Source organism: Eleutherodactylus coqui, chromosome 11 (genome assembly GCF_035609145.1).
Source record: "Eleutherodactylus coqui strain aEleCoq1 chromosome 11, aEleCoq1.hap1, whole genome shotgun sequence".
Lineage (NCBI taxonomy): Eukaryota > Metazoa > Chordata > Amphibia > Anura > Eleutherodactylidae > Eleutherodactylus > Eleutherodactylus coqui.
Window position 1 is genome coordinate 17,556,467 of NC_089847.1, and position 19,637 is coordinate 17,576,103.

General features: G+C 44.1%; 1 protein-coding gene across 1 annotated transcript in view; it reads right to left on the reverse strand.

Moving 5' to 3' along the window:
- Positions 1-19,637, reverse strand: part of LOC136581620 (DNA topoisomerase I, mitochondrial-like) — a 138,612-nt gene that overhangs the window by 53,646 nt on the left and 65,329 nt on the right. The window contains exon 9 of the mRNA XM_066582216.1: positions 1,667-1,789. Within this exon, the coding sequence (XP_066438313.1) occupies positions 1,667-1,789 (123 nt within the window). The remainder of the gene's footprint in view (positions 1-1,666; positions 1,790-19,637) is intronic.

The following is a 19,637-nucleotide window of genomic DNA, read 5'->3' on the forward strand; positions in this document are numbered from 1 at the left end:
CAGGCCTCATTAATCTTCAGGAAGAGAAATAAAAATAAATCACAACTTTTTGCTGTACGTTTATGTCAGATGCTCAGAATCGCAGAAAGACATTCTTCTATAATCTGACTCTACGGGAAGATGGTACATTGGTAAGGGGGATCACTTAGGCACGTCTTCCTTGGCTTATCAGTGGCCATGCTGGTTGAGCCCAATGACCAACGAGTATTAGGATGTTGTAATTCCTCCCTGACAGCAAATATTGGGGGGGGGGGGGGGGGAAGAAGAATGAGTCATGTTGGAATTGAAGACACCCAACCCTTTACAAGGGAATAAAGCCGCCACTAGGGGGTCTGGCAGCGGCTGACCCTCCTTTCCCCATTGAGAACACATGCATTCTCAGCAGAATGTTTACACTTATGGTTCAGGAGGAACAGCTGTTATGGAGATACTTTAGCATATTTGAGCCGATTTTTTCTTGTACTTTTTGGGTCAGTAGAGGTGTATGTCTTGGAGTTCGGGCATGAAGACCTTCAGCGTTTAGTGTGTGCGCCTTACTGTGCAAATGGAAACCTCAGTGCCTACTGCCACCAAGTCTTGCCGGAGGGCTTTTGCAGTCACTCGAGGGTTTTTGATCACCTGCCTCCTTGGGAGGCAGCCAGTGATCGCCTCCTCTTTCTGCCACATCCAGGTAGTGTAGCCAGTGCTGCTTTAACTTTGAACTTGCAAACTGCTTACAGTTGTACCCCTAGGAACACTCCGGGTCTTTAATATCTTTTTGTATCCTTTTCCGTGTTTGTACAAGGTTAGGAGTGCTGAACCTTTTGGACCACTTACTTGGTTTTGACATTTGATTGCATGTTAGAAATATGGCTCCGTCAATACAAGTCTAGCCAGTCCAGGTATTTGGTGTGTTTTATCTCAAACACACCCGATGCAGCTAATGAAGCCTTTGATTAATTGCATCAGGTGTGCTTGAGACAACAGCTGATTTGCAAATGTCTGGTCTTAGGAGAGATTTAGTTCAGGGGCTTTAGCAATTCTAAAACTGCAGTTGTCATGAAATGTACATTTTTGGGTGAATTTGGGGAAATCACTCTTTATATCAGTCCTGTTGAGCTATTTAAATTGTTCTTGTTTGATTCTTGTTCTTGCAAGCAACTGAAAGTTTGTAAATTTGGAGGAAAAAAAAAAGAATATGCAATGAAGGGGATGGAAGGGTTGTTTGAACAATTTTGATTGCAGCTGTATAAAGCCCTGTTACCAATTACACCATATAAGGGGACTTATAGTTTTAAATGAAGTTCTTTGTATAATACCTTTCTGATATACTTTGTTTCAATTCCTCATTTTCAGGATCTCTGCTTGCTTTGGGTGTTTGGTAACATTCTCGCTTACTTCCAAGGGCTGAAAACCTGTCCTGATCATGCAAAACTGACAAAAGTGTGTAGCCAATTAAGAATTAAATTCTATGCGAAGAGTTTAGAGAGAATCTGTTTTCAGTGTCCAATGTAAATGAATGTTTGCCAACAGCAAGCAGAGATCCTGACATTGGTGTGCAATTGAAACAAGGTATATTAAAAAGTTGCAGAACTTTGTACTGTACAATGATTACAGATATAAAGGTTCCATTTCGATGAGTAACGTAGTTTTACAAGTAGCTGCTTGTACTTTAAGTGCATTTTACCAGTTTTTCCTCTTTGGTGCGATTTTTCCTTTCCTCCTTTTTTCCTGTTTGGTAATTAAATATTTCAGTGAAGTCGCACTTTGCCAGATCTGTAATCACCATCCGCTCCTCGAGGGTCATTTCCTGCAAGACATAACACACAATCAGAAAGAAGAAAACTATCAAACCGCTGACAGTTGTTTCAAGGTTCTTGTCTGCCATCAGTTCAGAGCAGAATATTGGTTGGCTGGATGAAACGCCCTATGGTGCCTTCACACTTGCAAGGAAATTGCGCGTTTTTTGCAGAATTATGAATCCAATGATTTTCAATGGTTTAATTCCCATTTGTGAGGTTTTCATTCATGTGATCAACATGCTTTGTCAATCAACGCTCGTTACAACGCTCGTTAAGGTGGATCACAGGGGCATAGTGTCTGATCATTGTCAATGCTGGCATGATGCAACCGGCACCCTAACAGGACTGATATGATAGTCACAGAAAAGCCAACAAGTCACTTGCAACTTTTTCTACCCCAGACATCAATGTAAGTCGCATGCAACAGCACATTTCCTGCGATCTGGCTGTTTAACAGCCAAGGTGTAGCTTTAAACAGACACGCGACTTACTGTAGCCCAAAAGAAATCTAAGGCCATATCCGCATAAACGTTTTATTGCGTCTATTTTGTTGCGCTAAAATGCAGACCGAAGATCGCAACCATCTGAAGCTTTGGATTTTAATGCATTCGTTCAGATGGACGATTTTCTGGCACATACCCTGCGGATTCCGTCCAGCCGCTTTCACATGCGGCCAGAAAAGATAGGTCTTGCCCTTTCTTTTCTGGCCATGATTCCGTAGAAGCCTATGGGAGCTGCCGGCAAGGGAAGGCAAAGGGACTTTTAACAGCACTGCTAAACTCCCTCCCTCTCACTTTGCCGGCAGCTCCCATAGGCTTCTATGGGAACTTCTATTGCCATGATCAGCCAGCAAAGGGAGAGAGCTGAGCATCCACGTGCTAGATCCCTGCCAATCTGCGGTTGATGACCTATCCTGAAACTAGCAAGAAGTGCGCCAACCCCTTTAAATGTGCTGTGCAAGATTAGAAAAACCTTTTCCCGAAACCGCATCAGTTCTATCCCAACCACTTTAATGGGACTGCGCTATAATTCCAGACACGACCCAAGATCCCTATGATGCTGTAAATTTGAATTTGTAGCCCGCAAACAGGTCAGAATACTCAGCCTTAATACAGGTGCAAAAATATGTCCATCTAAAAGTGACCTTATGAGGAGGATATACCATTACAGGGCGTAAAAACGGTTGGGTGCAACCCCTGGACAACTTATGGTGCCTACAAAAAAAAGCTATAAACAATGGACTTTTGAAGTGCCAACATATCACATCTCCTCAGTTATACATAAATTATAACTCAATGAAAAGGGCTTGGATGTGACAAATTTGCGTTAATTGGTATTAAAAGAAATCAATCAACGACTGGTAAGGAAGAAAAAAACCTGCCAAAATACAAGAGAGCCCGAGAAAGTCAGGACAATTAAGAATCACCAAGTGAGATCAGACTCGCAGTTAAAAGGTCTCATCCTCTCTAAAAGGTTTTATAGGGCGCACAATCCCACTTATTTCAAATTATACCTCTGTCTGGGAGTAAATGACTCTTGTTAGGGCCAACTGATTAAGAAATGGGAAGGAGTGCAAGAGGAATTAATGGAGCACTTGAATGCCACAAGGGTACATTCTGAGGCTGCCCTACACGACTAGTCAGTGTCATGGAGTGCGCAATTAATTCTCCAGCAGTGAAATATTCAGTGGCTTTCCAGACAAGTGCGGTAGTCGAAAGAACCTCTAAAAGGGTCTTTGTGATTGAGGAGCTGTCCCGGCTCGCTGGCCATGTTGGATTGGGACTGGGGTGACATCATGGCTGGAGCCCTGGTCCACACCATCCATACTCCTACTCCGTGTCATTGGATGCTGACATAAGCGCTTCTGTGCTGGTGTGTGGATGGACTGGTTGCCTGGGACGCATGTATCCCAGTTGGCCAATCAGTGCGCTTTCTGGCGCCTCCTCATTGAGGACTTTGCTTACATGTCTAGTCTGAATGGGTTTCTTGTCTAGTTGGCTGCTCCTGTCTAATTTGTTGCTCCACTGTCAGATCTGGAAGCCTAAAAAAGCTTAAAAAGGGAAAAAAAAAAAAAAAAAAAAAAAAGACGCTAAGCTGCAAAAAATACATTGGAGGGGGATATTTCTTGGGAGAATTTTTAATACATGCTAAAAGGCTTTACTGAGGGCAGCAAGAACGGATAAGTAGATTGCACCAAGTACCGACCAAACTTTCTTCCATTATGTCCATCTCCTATGATTTAGCTTTTTTTAATCTTTGAAAAGATTTCGTTTTTAAGAAATCCCGCTGTTTAGGCAATCGCTCTTCAGTCGTCTTTAAATAGTTCTATCTATAAAGACGTAGAACTGTTTTGCCGGTGCCCATGCTGGGCTGTAAATAAGGTTTAGTTGGGGATTAAGCGTTTGTACGGAGCCCTGAGAGTAGTTGGAGACAATGCTGAACTCCATAGAGTAAGTCAAGAAAGGCAGCGAGTGCACACAGGGCAGGGAAAAAAAGATCACAAAAAGGACCTTGAATTATGAGAAGAACCACTGGAGGAAGCAGGGGAATAAAACGAACCCCTCACAAAATATCTCATACCTAACGCAGGAGGAGGTGCGGAAGCGTCTAAAGAAAACTAAAATTGATAAATCACCGGGCCCTGATGGATTACACCCAAGGATACTAAAGGAACTAAGTGACGAGATAGCTAGGCCGCTATACCTTATATTTCTAGACACTATCAAGACCGGAGTAGTACCATCGGACTGGCGCATTGCCAACGTGGTTCCAATCTACAAAAAAGGGAGCAAAAGTGAGCCTGGTAACTACAGGCCAGTAAGTCTCACTTCAGTAACGGGAAAAATTTTCGAGGGGATTCTGAGAGACGCCATTGATGAGTACCTCAAGGAGATTAAGGGAATAACTCCTCACCAGCATGGATTCATGAAGGGTCGCTCATGTCAGACAAATCTGATCAGTTTCTACGATGAAGTAAGCTCTAAGCTGGACCAGGGAGAATCTATTGATCTTGTATATCTGGACTTCTCTAAAGCCTTTGACACCGTGCCACATAATAGGCTAATATACAAAATGAGGCAGCTCGGACTGGGCGAAAACGTGTGTAAGTGGGTAAAAAATTGGCTCAACGATAGAAAGCAGAGGGTGGTAATAAATGGTTCGTACTCTGATTGGACCACAGTCGCTAGCGGGGTGCCACAGGGTTCAGTATTAGGCCCCACTCTGTTCAACATATTTATTAATGACCTGATAGAGGGGCTGCACAGCAAAATATCAATATTTGCAGATGACACAAAATTATACAATGTAATTAATGCAACGGAGGACAATATGTGGCTACAAACGGACCTGGATAAGCTGGGGGCTTGGGCAGAAAAATGGCAAATGAAGTTCAATGTTGAAAAATGTAAGACTATGCACATGGGCAAGAGGAACGGATGTCACGAATATTCACTTAATGGGGTACCACTAGGGAAAAGTGATATGGAAAAGGATCTGGGGGTATTAGTGGATAATAGACTAAACTGGAGTAACCAATGCCAGTCAGCCGCTGCAAAGGCAAATAAAGTCTTGGGGTGCATCAAAAGAGGAATAGGGGCGAAGGACGAGAACATTATCCTCCCACTATATAAGGCACTTGTCAGACCTCACATGGAATACTGCGTACAATTCTGGACACCGGTGCTCAGGAAAGATGTCACAGTGCTTGAGGGGGTTCAAAGAAGAGCGACTAAACTAATACATGGAATGACGGGACTGGAATACCCAGAGAGGCTATCCAAATTGGGACTATTTACTCTAGAAAAAAGAAGGTTAAGAGGCGACCAAATAACCATGTATAAGTACATGAGGGGACAACACATGGATCTCTCCCGCGATCTGTTTACACCCAGGACCACGACGGTAACAAGAGGACATCCGCTACGATTAGAGGAAAGTAGGTTTCATCACCAACACAGAAAGGGGTTCTTTACTGTAAGAGCAGTTAGACTGTGGAACTCTCTACCGGAGGAAGTGGTGGTGGCAAAATCCATAGAGGAGTTTAAAAGGGGACTTGATGTCTTTCTGGAGAAGAAGGATATTACAGGATATAAATATTAGGTTAAGTGTCAATCCTGGTATATAGGCAGGTAGGAACTATTAGGGGTTGATCCAGGGAACAGTCTGATTGCCATTAGGGAGTCGGGAGGGAATTTTTTTCCCCAAAAGGGCTAATTGACTTCTGGCCTTGGGGTTTTTTTGCCTTCCTCTGGATCAACACAGTAGGATAGACAGGCTGGACTAGATGGACAATGTCTTCTTTCGGCCTTACATACTATGTTACTATGTTACTATGTTAAAGTGACCCTCCTGGTCTGGAGAAACAAATATGGCAGCACTAGTTTCTCTGCCTACCTGATGCACACTGCACATTAGTATGCATCATTAATATCTAAGAGCCCTTTTAAACGCAACGATTATCACTTCAACCGCCGCACATCTGCAAGAACAGACAACATTTTTGCATTAAATTACACCGAGATAATGGCTTTTAATCATCTTCATTACCTCATTAACTAAAAAACACTCAGTATGAGTTGTTGCTCAGGTAGGCGAGTGTTTATGCGAGGGATTATCTGGTCGTCAGGATTCCATTGTCTTATCCTGTCATCAGTAAACAATGTACTCATTGTGTATGCAAAAACAAACAATGAGCACATTCAAGAAGGCAAGCCGCTCAAAAGACTGAACAAATTTTATTCAAAAGCAATGTCTTTTGAGCAGTCAAACAATGGTTTTTATGTGGGATTAAAACCCAGCGCTAAATGACAATTGAATGGATAGTGCACGACTGCCTGCGTTTACATGCAACGATCACTCACTTTCGGCTGTTTGAATGAATTTTGAGCTATAATCGTAGTGTGTAAAAGGGCCTCAAAACACTACACCTGCTTTGATTGCCAGTGTTGCCCACATTAGCAATACTGGTCAGCCATAGCAGATTATACTGTCAGACTACCAATGCACACGATCAATCTGTTTAGCTCCTCTTATAGGGGGCTACCCTGCTGAAATGTGTAAAAATCTACAAATAGTGTGGCTGGCAAACCCATATAGGTTAATGTAAAATTTGATGTTACAGTAGCATCTAATGGTAACTTTGTATACCCCCACCTCTGGTTTGCTTTCCCACAAGATTTGAGAGTGTGCATTCAGGCAAGAGTGGTGAGGCAGGAAGATTTGTGGTGTGGAGGAAGTGAGTGTGGGCCCTCCAAGTCAACCCCACAGAGAGAAAGAGGTAGCCACATCAGCTGAGAGACAGATGCCAAGTGCAAAATAATGACCCAATGTGAGGAACTTATAACAATGGATCATCAGTGGCTCCTGTGAGGACAAATCAGTGCTGCTATAGCGAAAGGAAGCAGCCACACCATACACCACTCTGGAATCTTCAAGTGACACACTGGCAGACTTTGATTACTGAGCTGTGGCCAAACTTAACAAGGACCAGTCTCTAAGACAGGAGTGTAGTGTGCACTTTAGTGTAAACTTTAAAAGGGTTTTTCCAGGAAGAATACTATTGATGAGCTATCCATCAATAGTTGATTGGCTGGGGTCCGCTCAGGACCCAGACCAATCAGCTGATTGTATGCCTGCTGACAGTGCCACAATTACACAGTAGCTTATGCCCATTAGTAGCTTATTAGCATGTAAACAAGCCTCCCTGAGCCTTATGCATAAAGCCGCAAGTAGTTATCTGCATACAACCACTTTGTTCTCCCGCGGGACTGCAGCTGAATACAATGTTATCAGCGCTCCCATGGAGAATCACAGCCTGCGGTTCCTGCTATCAGCTCTCTGGGGAACAATGGATTTTAAAACGCAACTAAAAATCATTGTTTGGCCGAAAATCAAACGATGATAGCATTTACACGCAACGATTATAGCTCAAACACATGGTTTGAACAAATTTTTTGTGATAATCGTTGCGGGTAAATAGGGTTTTAGGATTGAGAGAACTCCGATTTGTTAACCTTTTTAATTACGACCCAGAACTATTAAAAGAGAACTTGTACAGTCTGTTATGTACAGTGCAATATTAAGTTATTCTAAGTAATTGATTGTAGCGTTCGCATCCGTCTGGGGCGGATTCTAGTTGCGACAGAATTTCTGGTTCAAGAACACATTGTTATGTAACCTGGTTAATTTTTTCTTATTAAAACCCGTTTATTTCAAATCTATTTAGTATTCAATAGTAAATACTAGAAGTTGTGTCTTCGCGCCTCCCTGTATACTAACCCCTTACGTAACACCAGTACCATTACACACCCGCCCTACAAGCTGCTGCCTATACCCCGTACACCATGTTTAACTGTACTGGTTTCCTTTAAGGCCAGAATACATCCATAAAATATCTGTTCCATTGATTTAAACCACAGAAGCATCGGGTACTGATAATTTTACGCATAACTTCCCCTGCCATCGAGAGAGAAAAAGTGAGGGGAAGAAACGCACGAGAGAAAGAACCATGAGACAGCAGGGAAAAAAAAAAAAGACCGGTATTTTATCCCTCTCATTTCTCTTGCTCTTGTCTAATTTTCCCATCCTCCATCCTGATGCCCTGAAATACATTCAGACATATGTTTTCCCATAAAAGAAGTGATAATGCAACCTGTTCAGTTCATCCTTTATAATGATTGCTTGCAGCGTTAAGAAACTTCATAATTACTTAAAAGGCAAAGCAGCAAGATATATGTTTTCAGAGGCAGGAACATGGAGACTCTGGTGGCCTGGCTGAGATGAGCAGCATAAATCGTCTTCTGCTCACCATTTTATGATTTCCCAAGGAAAGGCGTGCAGCTAAGTCTGCAATTACAAATCTTTCACTTTGTACTGAACATTCCTGCGGCTGACAGAAGAGGAGAAAAAAAAGTTTGTATATTTGTGTTGAACACCAGTTTTGTGCCAGAGGTGATCCGATACCTCATCTGAAGGTCCATCTCGAAGGTCTCTGTAGACCCGAACTCAATCACACTCTCCTGAATGCAGCTGTCCACATTACCCACAAGACTGATGGCTTCTGGACAGCCAGACCAGAGGTCATTAATGTTTTGCCAATACCTGGACACAAATTTGAATTTACGCCACAATGAGAATCACTGTGGCAGCAAAACACCTGAAGAACGCCGCAGAGAAGAGAACTTCACAGAGGAATGAAACTCTTAGCTGGGGACAGCAAGAATACGGCGTACACCGGAAATCTGTATCTGCGGCTGAAACAGCAGGAAAAAAAACAGCAATAAGGCCAATTTCTCAAATAACCCCAAAGTTATAATGCGCAGCAACAAGTCATCTGCACTTAAGAGTAACTGTACTTTTAAAAAACTTTAATCATGCAAGAGCATCATGTCAAGTTATAATCAGTGGGGATCCAAGTCCTTAAATCAGCACTCATCGCTGAAATGAAGGGGCACAACGCTTACCCAGGCACTGTGCCCCTTTGGCAATCAACGTCTTATAGATGTCTGTAGAATTGTAAGAGGGGTGAGCAGTGCCCTGTTCCTCCTCATATGGATCACAGTAGTTCTGCTTCCATGTACTGAGCTTTGGAGTAAATTCCAGGCCACTGCCACCAGCCACTCCGTGGCATCCAAGACAGGTTATAGAATTGTTCAGGCTGTGCTATTAAATATGGCCACAAGCTCACAAAAGAACTGGCTGCTGATTGAATTCAATTGAGATATACTTGAAACTTCCCAAAACAGGGCTCCAATTGGTTGTGTGATGCCATGTGACACACTGGGGAATGGCCAGCAGCAGTCTTGGGACTGAGTCAGAGAGCCTTTTGCAGCTTGTGGAGCAGCTGCAGTTTCTCTCTGCAGGGAGCTACAGACAGAGTGATACAGCTCAGAGAGCAGGCCAGCAAGTGAGACTGGTGAAGTGGTCGAGGCAGCTGGCTGCAGTGCTACGCTGTCCCCATGCTGGGGAGCAGTGCAAATGTGGAAAGATTGCCAGTGAGCTTGATCTTAGCCACACTAAGACAGTAAGAGGGCTTGATGAGACAGTGCAAGGGCCCTGATGACTAGAGGGCTGAAGGAGCACGGTAAAAGAACCCTGATGACCAGGGGTCAAAGGAACAATAAGCAAAGTGGTGGACCTGATGGCAGAATGTTTGTCTGGACTTGTGGGGCAGTAGAAGAACACACCACATGCTGCAAGGGCAGCTGAGTGAGCCTCAGCCTCATTAAATACCAATATTCACACCATAACGGAACACTAGTGAGTTAGTAGACCTGCTAAAGGTATTCCTGAGTTATCGTAATGAAGGCACAAGAGTGTTACTTTTGAGTGATGTTTAACCCCAGCGTATGCATGACATGTAACCCCTCATGGTGCACGAGAGGTTATAGTGCAGCAAGACACTGAATGTGAAAAGAGAGAACACTAAAACACAGTTTGTGAGAACTCGAGCAGTAGTGTTACGTCTAGGATGTTATGTGTCCTTAGTGCAAGGATGTGGCCCCCAAAATGGAATAAGAGGCCTCAGAAGCCAAGGACCAGAAATCTTTTTGTGCTGAGACAGTGCTGAGCAGAGAGCTGGAGGAGATGCTGCCTGTGAGCGGAAGCTGCCGGAGCTGCTAAAAGAGGACAGAGACCAGAGACTGCATGGTGTCTGAAGTAGAAAGACCGAGTTGTGTCTCCAGATCGTGGAACAACTTGGACAGTGACAAGGATCTATGGATACTGTGGTGGAGCACTCCTGACTCTGGACTAGCCTGGGTCAGTTAAAGTGAGTATTCTCATGTAACATATTGTAAGTGAGACTAGCCTCAAACTGACAATAGATGTGCACACTGAGGAAATGGTTAAATACAGTGCGTTAGCAGGCCTGCTATAAGAGATGGGGCTCACACTGTGGACACTGACATCATACAGGTTTCTGATGCTTGAACCAGGGTTATGGGATATGTTATTTAAAAGGTACATTATATATAAACACAAGAACCAGCTTTTCTAAGAGACTGCATTATAGTGTTAACCCTTAAGGGAAAGCCGTGTCGTTGTGACATATTCCATAACTGGACACAGTATGAAACTGTGCTAATAGTTGAATGTTCTTGACATTGTGCAGAATAAGAAAGGATTCTGGAAGAACAAAGCATCTTCCTTAGGATCTAGTTAGCGACTGGTGATTCTAAGTAGAAAGGGTTAATTGCGCAACCATTACTACTATACTATGGGTCATTTCTATTTCTGTTTACCAATAAATATCGTAAACTTTAGCTACTCCATCTGCGGCATCGTATCTCGCATCGCACTACCATGACCTGCCGCAGCCATATTGTTTATCTATATCATATATGTAGGGCCAAAAACGACATCTGTCCATCCAGCTCAGCCTATTAACCCCCAATGTTGATCCAGAGGAAGGCAAAAAAAACCCCCAATGAAGTTGTGCCTTATAGCATTTGTTAGTTTTATGCAGTTTATAATGAAAGCGAGCGGTTCCAGACCCCAACCAGCAAACGTATGTCTGTATGTGTGTAATTCAGGTGTTATATGGTAAGTGGGAGGCAGGATGACAGTGGGGGTAGTTCCGCTTACCTGCAGTCCGGTATATAGCGTGCTGTAGGATTCTTTATGTATACGGCATCACCGCTTGCGCACGACACTGAAGTCACACAACATGAAAGACTTACTCAAAACTTACAGCATGGGCAATCCTTCATTTCTGCCTGCGCCTTCTAAGAGATCCAGCTAAACCCCGCAGAGACCCCTTCATTGTCTAGAACACCATATTTTGTGACTGTCCTTTTGTCACTCGCAGTTATTGTTCTAAACAGCTGACAAGGTTTTATTGTCACCGCCATTTGTAACGACCTCTGCATTAGTATACCAAAGACATCTGCTGCATGCCGGCAGGTCAGCCGTCCCGAAGCCTCAGCACATGGCAAACAGCCAGAAGTGGCAGCGATCCTGACAACTCCATCTGCGGGCTTCAATAAGTGATCTGTACCCGAGTGCCAAAACAATGGGCTACATATCTTACGAATCATTAATTCTCCTCCCCTATCCTCACAGCGGCCTTCATTGTGTCTTTCAGGTTTAAAGAGCAACTCCGCCCCAAACGGCTTCCAGAAATGTAGTCAGCATTCACGTATAGTACCAGTGGGAAAGAAGGCTTTTTCTCATGACCTTATTCTCACTCTATATGGTAAAATTCCTTTAAATGCAGCATTAATGGGGCCCAATAAATGCCAGACGATCAAATGTTCCAGATTATCAGATTGTAGTTGCAAAAATATAAAAAGCTACTTGCTAGGAACAGAGAAAGAATCAAGTGAATGGCAGATGTAAATGTCATTAATGGGCGGCATCCAAGAGTAGGTAGTAAAGTGACCCTCTGGTCCGGGGACAATATTTGCTCAAGGACCACAAGGGGGAGTGCTACTATTTGGTGCGGTCCATTCTCCCAGCTTGGCCACTGCTCCGCTTCTTCCTGGGTCTTCTCTTCATTCTTCCAACATGGCTGCAGCGTTCCAGTCACTGTGTGATGCACGCTGTGCATTAGTAGTCATGCACTGCATACTGTTTTCTGATTGGCTGATCACAGGAGTAGCACTGACCAATCAGAGTAGTGTGTAGTATCTTAAGCTGCCGATGCACCACCAGTGCTCAGTATATATTGGGTAGTCTAGGAATCATCATGGCCATCAGGAAAGAATGAAGAGGGACCCCAGGAACAAGTGGATTGGAGACCAAAACGGGAAAAGGGGTAATATATCACCACCCTCTGGTCCCTGGACAAAGTTTGTCCTGGGATATGAGGCTCACTTAAATTTCTGGCTATCTGAACAGATATAAGGTGAAACTCCTGAGTCCAAATACAAAGTATTTTACCCCCATCCTGCCCCATGACATACACATACGTCCTGGGAGGGAAGGGGTTCATGCAAAATGCTGTACATTTATAGCATCTAGATGGTGCAGGCTCAGAACCTGAGCCCTTGTTACCTGCAATGTGAGCCAGCTACTACAATGGCAGGGATCAGAGAGAACACCAGTCTCTTCCGTTAACCGCTTAGATGTCACAATCAATGTTGATTGTGACATGTAAGGAGTTTACAGAAGGGAGTGCCATCTAATCGCAGGGGGCCGATGGATTGCCATTATAACCAGAGGCCTAACAGTGGGTTTCAGGGTCTGCCATAGTACTGGCAAAGAAACAAGATAATACACTGCAGTACAGAAGTACTGAGGTGTATTATCCAAGCTATCATAGGATCTCACGGTAAAGCCCCCTACAGGAGCAGGGAAAAAAAAAGGTGAAAAGTTTTTCTTATGTGGATAATTTTTAAACTAACATTTTACGCATTTGTTCCCCCACAAAAAAAATGTTAAAACAAAAAAAAAAAGCGCAAGAGAGCCAAAATGCTTTTTGTTGATTTCGATTTAAAAACCAAAAAACACAAAAGTGAAAAAAAACCCCAAAATGGTATCGATTAGAGATGAGCAAATAACTGCATTCTCGTCCGAGCAGGCTCGGCAGGGGGGTGGGGGGGTGGGATGAGAGTGAGAGAGATCTCACTCTCCCCCTGCTAACCCCCGCCGCCCCCCCGCTCACCCCCACCCATCCCCCCGAGCCTGCTCGGACAAGAATGCAGTTACTCGAGAAGAGCGATGCTCGCTCGAGTAACTGTCTTATCCAAGCGTGCTCGCTCATCTCTAGCATCGATAAAAACTACAGCTCATCATGCAAAAAAAAACTAGGCCCTTTGTCCACAGAAAAATAAAAAAATAAGTCCTAGGTCTTTGTTTTTGGCCTTTTTCCTGCATCCCTGCATTCAATGATAGAGCTGATGTGTTCTTTCCCCCCCCTCTCCCCTTCTCCCACCACCAAAATATTAAAATTATTTACAGCTATGCTTGCAATTACCAGCGCCGACCACTACACAGGAGTCGGAGCAATCTGCCTCCGCTAAATACAGCTGATCAGCCGCATTCCAGAGTGGCTGTCCCAGCCTATCAGCTATTGACGACCTATCCTTGACAAGCCCTACCCATCATGCCATTTATAGTAGCATCATATGTGACAGAGGGACTTTTAGGTTGCTTTATGATCGAGGGCCCAGAAGCAACTGCCATCTCAGCACTCCCTATAGCTACCCACCATGGGTCTCTAGGTTGGAATCCCTTATGGCATGGGATGGAAAATGTATTACACAGGACCCATGTAAGTCTATACAAATCCACTACAGCAAGAAATGCTCTATGTGGTGGCTCCCCACTCTGGTTAAAGAGGGCATCACACGCGGGGGACCCCCATCTAGAACAAGCAAATGTCCTTGGAAACGTGATTTTTCATGCACCTCACCTACTTCCTAGCGGTAGTCTCTATTCTGTTGCTCTCCATCTGCTACCAAACCAACTTCGCAGCAGGCCTGAATAGCTGGAAGTTGTCAAGGCATGCTGGGATTTGTAGTTTGCAGCAGCTGGAGAGCAGCACACAAACACCCTGTGTGAGCCGCCTCTCCATTCTGATTACCATGCCAGTATTCAGCAGTGATCGCCTCCTGTCGGGTTAACACTCCGCCGACACACGGGAACACATGGCCAGGAGCCGGCGCATCTGTTATACCAATACATTGCACTGCCAGGATACAATTAGATACACCATTATTTTGCCCACATTTGCCAGAATCGTTCATAAATTGAAGGAAGCCCAACAGAACGAGTTTAATTCTTTGCACATTGTCCAATTCCGTAAACGTCCCATTAAAATATACCGCCTTCTCTCGCCGCCGCGTTGTCACATTCATTACTGGAGGACAAAGACTGCGATTTAAAGCCTACAAGTCATCGCTAAAATGAAGCTTGTAAACGCCGGTGGGAGACGAGATTAAAAGTACATTTGTGTTATTCGCGCAGTCACTGGCGTCGTACCGCAGGAGGAGCAGACTGCATTATTTATAGCCCTATAGGAACTCTTCTGTGCCCACTGCTGCCCCCTACAGGAATATATATATATGATATGCAGGTAGGGAAAGACTTCTGAAGCCGAGGCAAAGCATTATGAAGATTGTTACAATACCAGGACCAAATATTACTACTACTACAGTGATGGTAATAGCTACTATAGACGAACACTAGATTGGGGTCTACCTTTAGACCCCAGAGCAGACACCAAGGGAACTAGATATGACACTACTACTGTAGGTGGCTTTCCTGCTGGCTTAGGTTTCTATGTCTGTGTGACCATTAGTAAAATTATACTGCCCCCTCCGCCCTACGTACAAGACTACAACCCTACACTACTGCTCCCCCGTGTATGAGACTAACCACTACACTACTGCCCCCCTACGTACAAGACTACACACTACTGCCCCCCTACATACGACATTAGAACCACTACACTACTGCTCTCCCTACGTACAAGACTAAGCACTACACTACCACTGCCCCTATGTTTGAGACTGTAACCACTACACACTACTGCCCCCCTATATACAAGACTAACTAATACACTACTGCCCCCTCCCCTATGTACAAGCTATAACTACTAAAATACTATCCCCTACGTACAAGACTATAACTAGTGTAACACTATAGTACATCGGGGGGCAGTATTATAGTAGTTCTATTCTTGTACACAGGGAGCAGTATTCTAGTAGTTCTATTCTTGTACATCGGGGGGCAGTAATATAGTAGTTCTATTCTTGTACATCGGGGGGCAGTAATATAGTAGTTCTATTCTTGTACATCGGGGGGCAGTATTCTAGTAGTTCTATTCTTGTACATCGGGGGGCAGTATTCTAGTAGTTCTATTCTTGTACATCGGGGGGCAGTATTCTAGTAGTTCTATTCTTGTACATCGGGGGGCAGTATTCTAGTAGTTCTATTCTTGTACATCGGGGGGCAGTATTCTAGTAGTTCTATTCTTGTACATCGGGGGGCAGTATTCTAGTAGTTCTATTCTTGTACATCGGGGGGCAGTATTCTAGTAGTTCTATTCTTGTACATCGGGGGGCAGTATTCTAGTAGTTCTATTCTTGTACATCGGGGGGCAGTATTCTAGTAGGTCTATTCTTGTACATCGGGGGGCAGTATTCTAGTAGTTCTATTCTTGTACATCGGGGGGCAGTAATATAGTAGTTATATTCTTGTACATAGGGGGCAGTATTATAGTAGTTATATTCTTGTACATAGGAGGCAGTATTATAGTAGTTATATTCTGGTACATAGGAGGCAGTATTATAGTAGTTATATTCTGGTACATAGGAGGCAGTATTATAGTAGTTATATTCTTGTACATAGGAGCAGTATTATAGTAGTTATATTCTTGTACATAGGGGGCAGTATTATAGTAGTTACATTCTTGTACATGGGGGCAGTATTATAGTAGTTATATTCTTGTACATGGGGGCAGTATTATAGAAGTTATATTCTTGTACATAGGAGGTAGTATTATAGTAGTTATATTCTTGTACATAGGGGGCAGTATTATAGTAGTTATATTCTTGTACATAGGAGGCAGTATTATAGTAGTTATATTCTTGTACATAGGAGGCAGTATTATAGTAGTTATATTCTTGTACATAGGAGGTAGTATTATAGTAGTTATATTCTTGTACATGGGGGCAGTATTATAGTAGTTATATTCTTGTACATGGGGGCAGTATTATAGAAGTTATATTCTTGTACATGGGGGCAGTATTATAGAAGTTATATTCTTGTACATAGGAGGTAGTATTATAGTAGTGATATCCTTGTACAGTTTACTAGAATATTCCACCCTCTCAACAAAAATGTCCCTAAAATACCACCCCATGGAAAAATGCAAAATCTGAAGATGTAGGAGGATATTCATATGAAACTACTTTGTCTGTCTAGGAGAGAGGTGGGGTTGTCTGACAGGCTCCAGCACAATACAATCTCTTCCTTTCCTATTTTGTAGGGAAAGCCCTAAGATGATTTGTAATCCGAAGAATCTCTTACGAATGGCCTAACTTCTTCCTACATCCGTGGGAACTGCAAGATTCCCAAGTCCCCCCCACCAGATAGCAAGACGTTGCTACAGCAAGACTTTTCTGAATCTTCAAAAGCTCTGCATTACACGTATCCTTTCTGCTTGGCGGATGGTGGAGCTAATTGGCAAGTGTTACGTCCTTTAAGATGTAAGGGGAGATGTAAAAAATATATGAGTACAGAAGTGGAGAGACAGCGAGGAAACTCGGCACATGCATTTTTCATGAGCAAGATTTAACAAAGCAGATGTCTGGCCAGGGGCGTGCTGTGAAAGTCAGCCCCGGCGCTGACAGAAGCATCAGCTCGACTGTAACAGCAGAGACAGGGACTCTGGCATAGGTCAGGAGACTGAGGCCCAGATGTTACACGGCTGCAAAAGGAAAATGGCATCTTGACATTCATCAGAGCTCAGTTGGGAGAGGGCTCGCCAATTCCAGCCGTCCCTCAAGCTTAGATCAAAGAGATGCCTTCCACCTCAGAAGGGAGCAAATTATCCAATTCAATAGCGAACCCTCCGTCTCCGAGCGATCTGTACAAATAGACTGGAATAACAGTTTTACTAGTCTACTGCCTTCTTTCTGTATAAATTGCACATATATTGTCAATTATCTTGCGTCTATTGTCAACTAAACCCAACAGAATCCGCTACTTGCTTCCTGTGGTACCCAGAGTGATGCCTTTGTTTTCTTCACCCTAAGTGACCCTCCTGGCCAGGACAGACAAAGATGGCTGCACCTCTTCTCCGACTACCTGAAGGACACTGTATTAGTATGAGTCATTAGTACAAGACACTACACACTACTTTGATTGACTAACAGTGCCCAGGTGAGCAGTAATGACCAGTCAGAGTAGCATGTCGGGTCCTAAACTACCGATGTATACTAATACACAATGTGTACCAGGTAGTCAGAAGTGGCGTGACCATCTTCGTTTGTCCAGGCCAAGCAGGTTAATTTAAGTTTCTCATGACTAATACAAATGCATTTATGCCCCCCTAATACGGACATGTGCAGGGCTTACTCACCCAACTCCCACCATCATCTATAATCTACGATGTTGAGTGTTCAGGTTAGTAAACTCCTTGGTCGGGCCGGATCACATGTAAGAGGCTTCTGTGAAACTGTCCTTAAAGGATTTATCCAGAAAGAGAAAACGGGAATTTTTCTTACCGATAATTCCCTTTCTTGAAGGCATCATGAAAGCATACACCTGGAGGTTGCTCACCTGCTGACCTGATGGGACAGGAAGAGGCAGAACATAAAAGGCACCTCCCCTCCACCAAACACCAGTGCGTTCCAAATAACCACAGTGACAGAATACTTAACCAGAAGGTGTGTTTTATTGGCACCACACACCTTAGACAAAGAAATCATAAGCATACACATTACCTCATGTGTCAAACAAAGAAGGTAGGGGGGGGGGGGGAAGCCCGTATGCCGTCATGATGCCTTCAAGAAAGGGAATTATCGGTAAGAAAAATTCCCGTTTTCCCTCCGACACCATGACAGCATACACCTAGAGGAATACCAAATAACTGGCATGGGCTTTTTAGGGAGGGATTACTGCTTGAAGCACCTTCCTCCCGAAGGTTGCATCCTCACTAGATTTTAATGTCCAGCCTATAAGGTTTAATAAACGTATGACTAGAAGTCCACGTGGCTGCGTTACAAATCTGTTCGATTGAGGCGTGCACCCTTTCTGCCCAGGAAAATGCCACCGCCCGAGTGAAGTGGGCTTTCAAACCTTCTGGGGGAGGAATGCCCTTGGCCTTGTAAGCCTCCTGGATGGCTCTTCTGAACCACCTGGCTATTGAATCTCTAGAAGTGGCCTTCCCTTTGGCCTGCCCCTGAAATTGAATGAAAGTTTGTCAGTCTTTCTGCAACTTTCCGTTGCCTCAAGGTACGCTAATGCAGCTCTTTTAAACGTCAAGATTATGGAGCCTCTGCTCCTTTTCGTTTTTAAAATTTAGACAAAGGCTGGAATGACTATTGGCTGGCCTCCGTGGAAGTCTGACAAGACTTTGGGTTGGAGGGAAGGGTCTAAGAAGAATACGATCTCATCAGGGTGCATAGTCATATATGGGGCCCTTTGCGAAAGGGCCTGAATTTCACCCACGCACATAGCCGACATAACTGCCACAAGGTGGGCTACCTTGTACGTCAGCAAGGCGATGGATAGGTTTCTAATAGGTTCAAACGGGGGAAAATCGCAGAAGGCCTGAAGGACTATAGTCAGATCCCAGGGGGGGGGGGGGGCACCATCAGCCTTATGAATCGATGCAGTCTACTCGCCTTTCTAGGAAATTTCCTGATCCCCTTGTGCTCAGCAAGCGTGAGATCAAAGAATGCCCTCAAAGCCACTACTTGGGCTTTGAGGGAATCTGGACTCAACCCTTTATCCGGGCCTGCCTGGACGAAATTTAAAATTTTTACGAATGTCTAATCGGATGTCCTGACCCATCCATTCTGAGAATTTTTTTCCCGACTTTGGAATAAATCTTTTCCATCAAGGGCATAAGGCTCTCGCAATTAGTGGAAACCCCATTAGATGATAGACCCTTTTCTAAGAATTTTACCCGTTCAAGATCCAGACTGTAAGCCTGAACTTGTGAACCTCCGGGTAGAGGAGAGGACCCTGCAGCAATAGGTCCAGTCTTGACAGAAGATGGAGAGGCTCTCCCACTGACAGATCTCAGGAGAGGAAACCAAGGTCTTTTGGGCCAATAAGGCGCTACTAACGTTACTGACAGCCTTGGCCGCAGTAATTTTCTTAGGAGTAGCGGAATGAGGGGTAAAGGGGAAAAAGCGTAAGTCCCAAACCCAGGGGTGAGAGGGGGCACCCGTGCGTAAG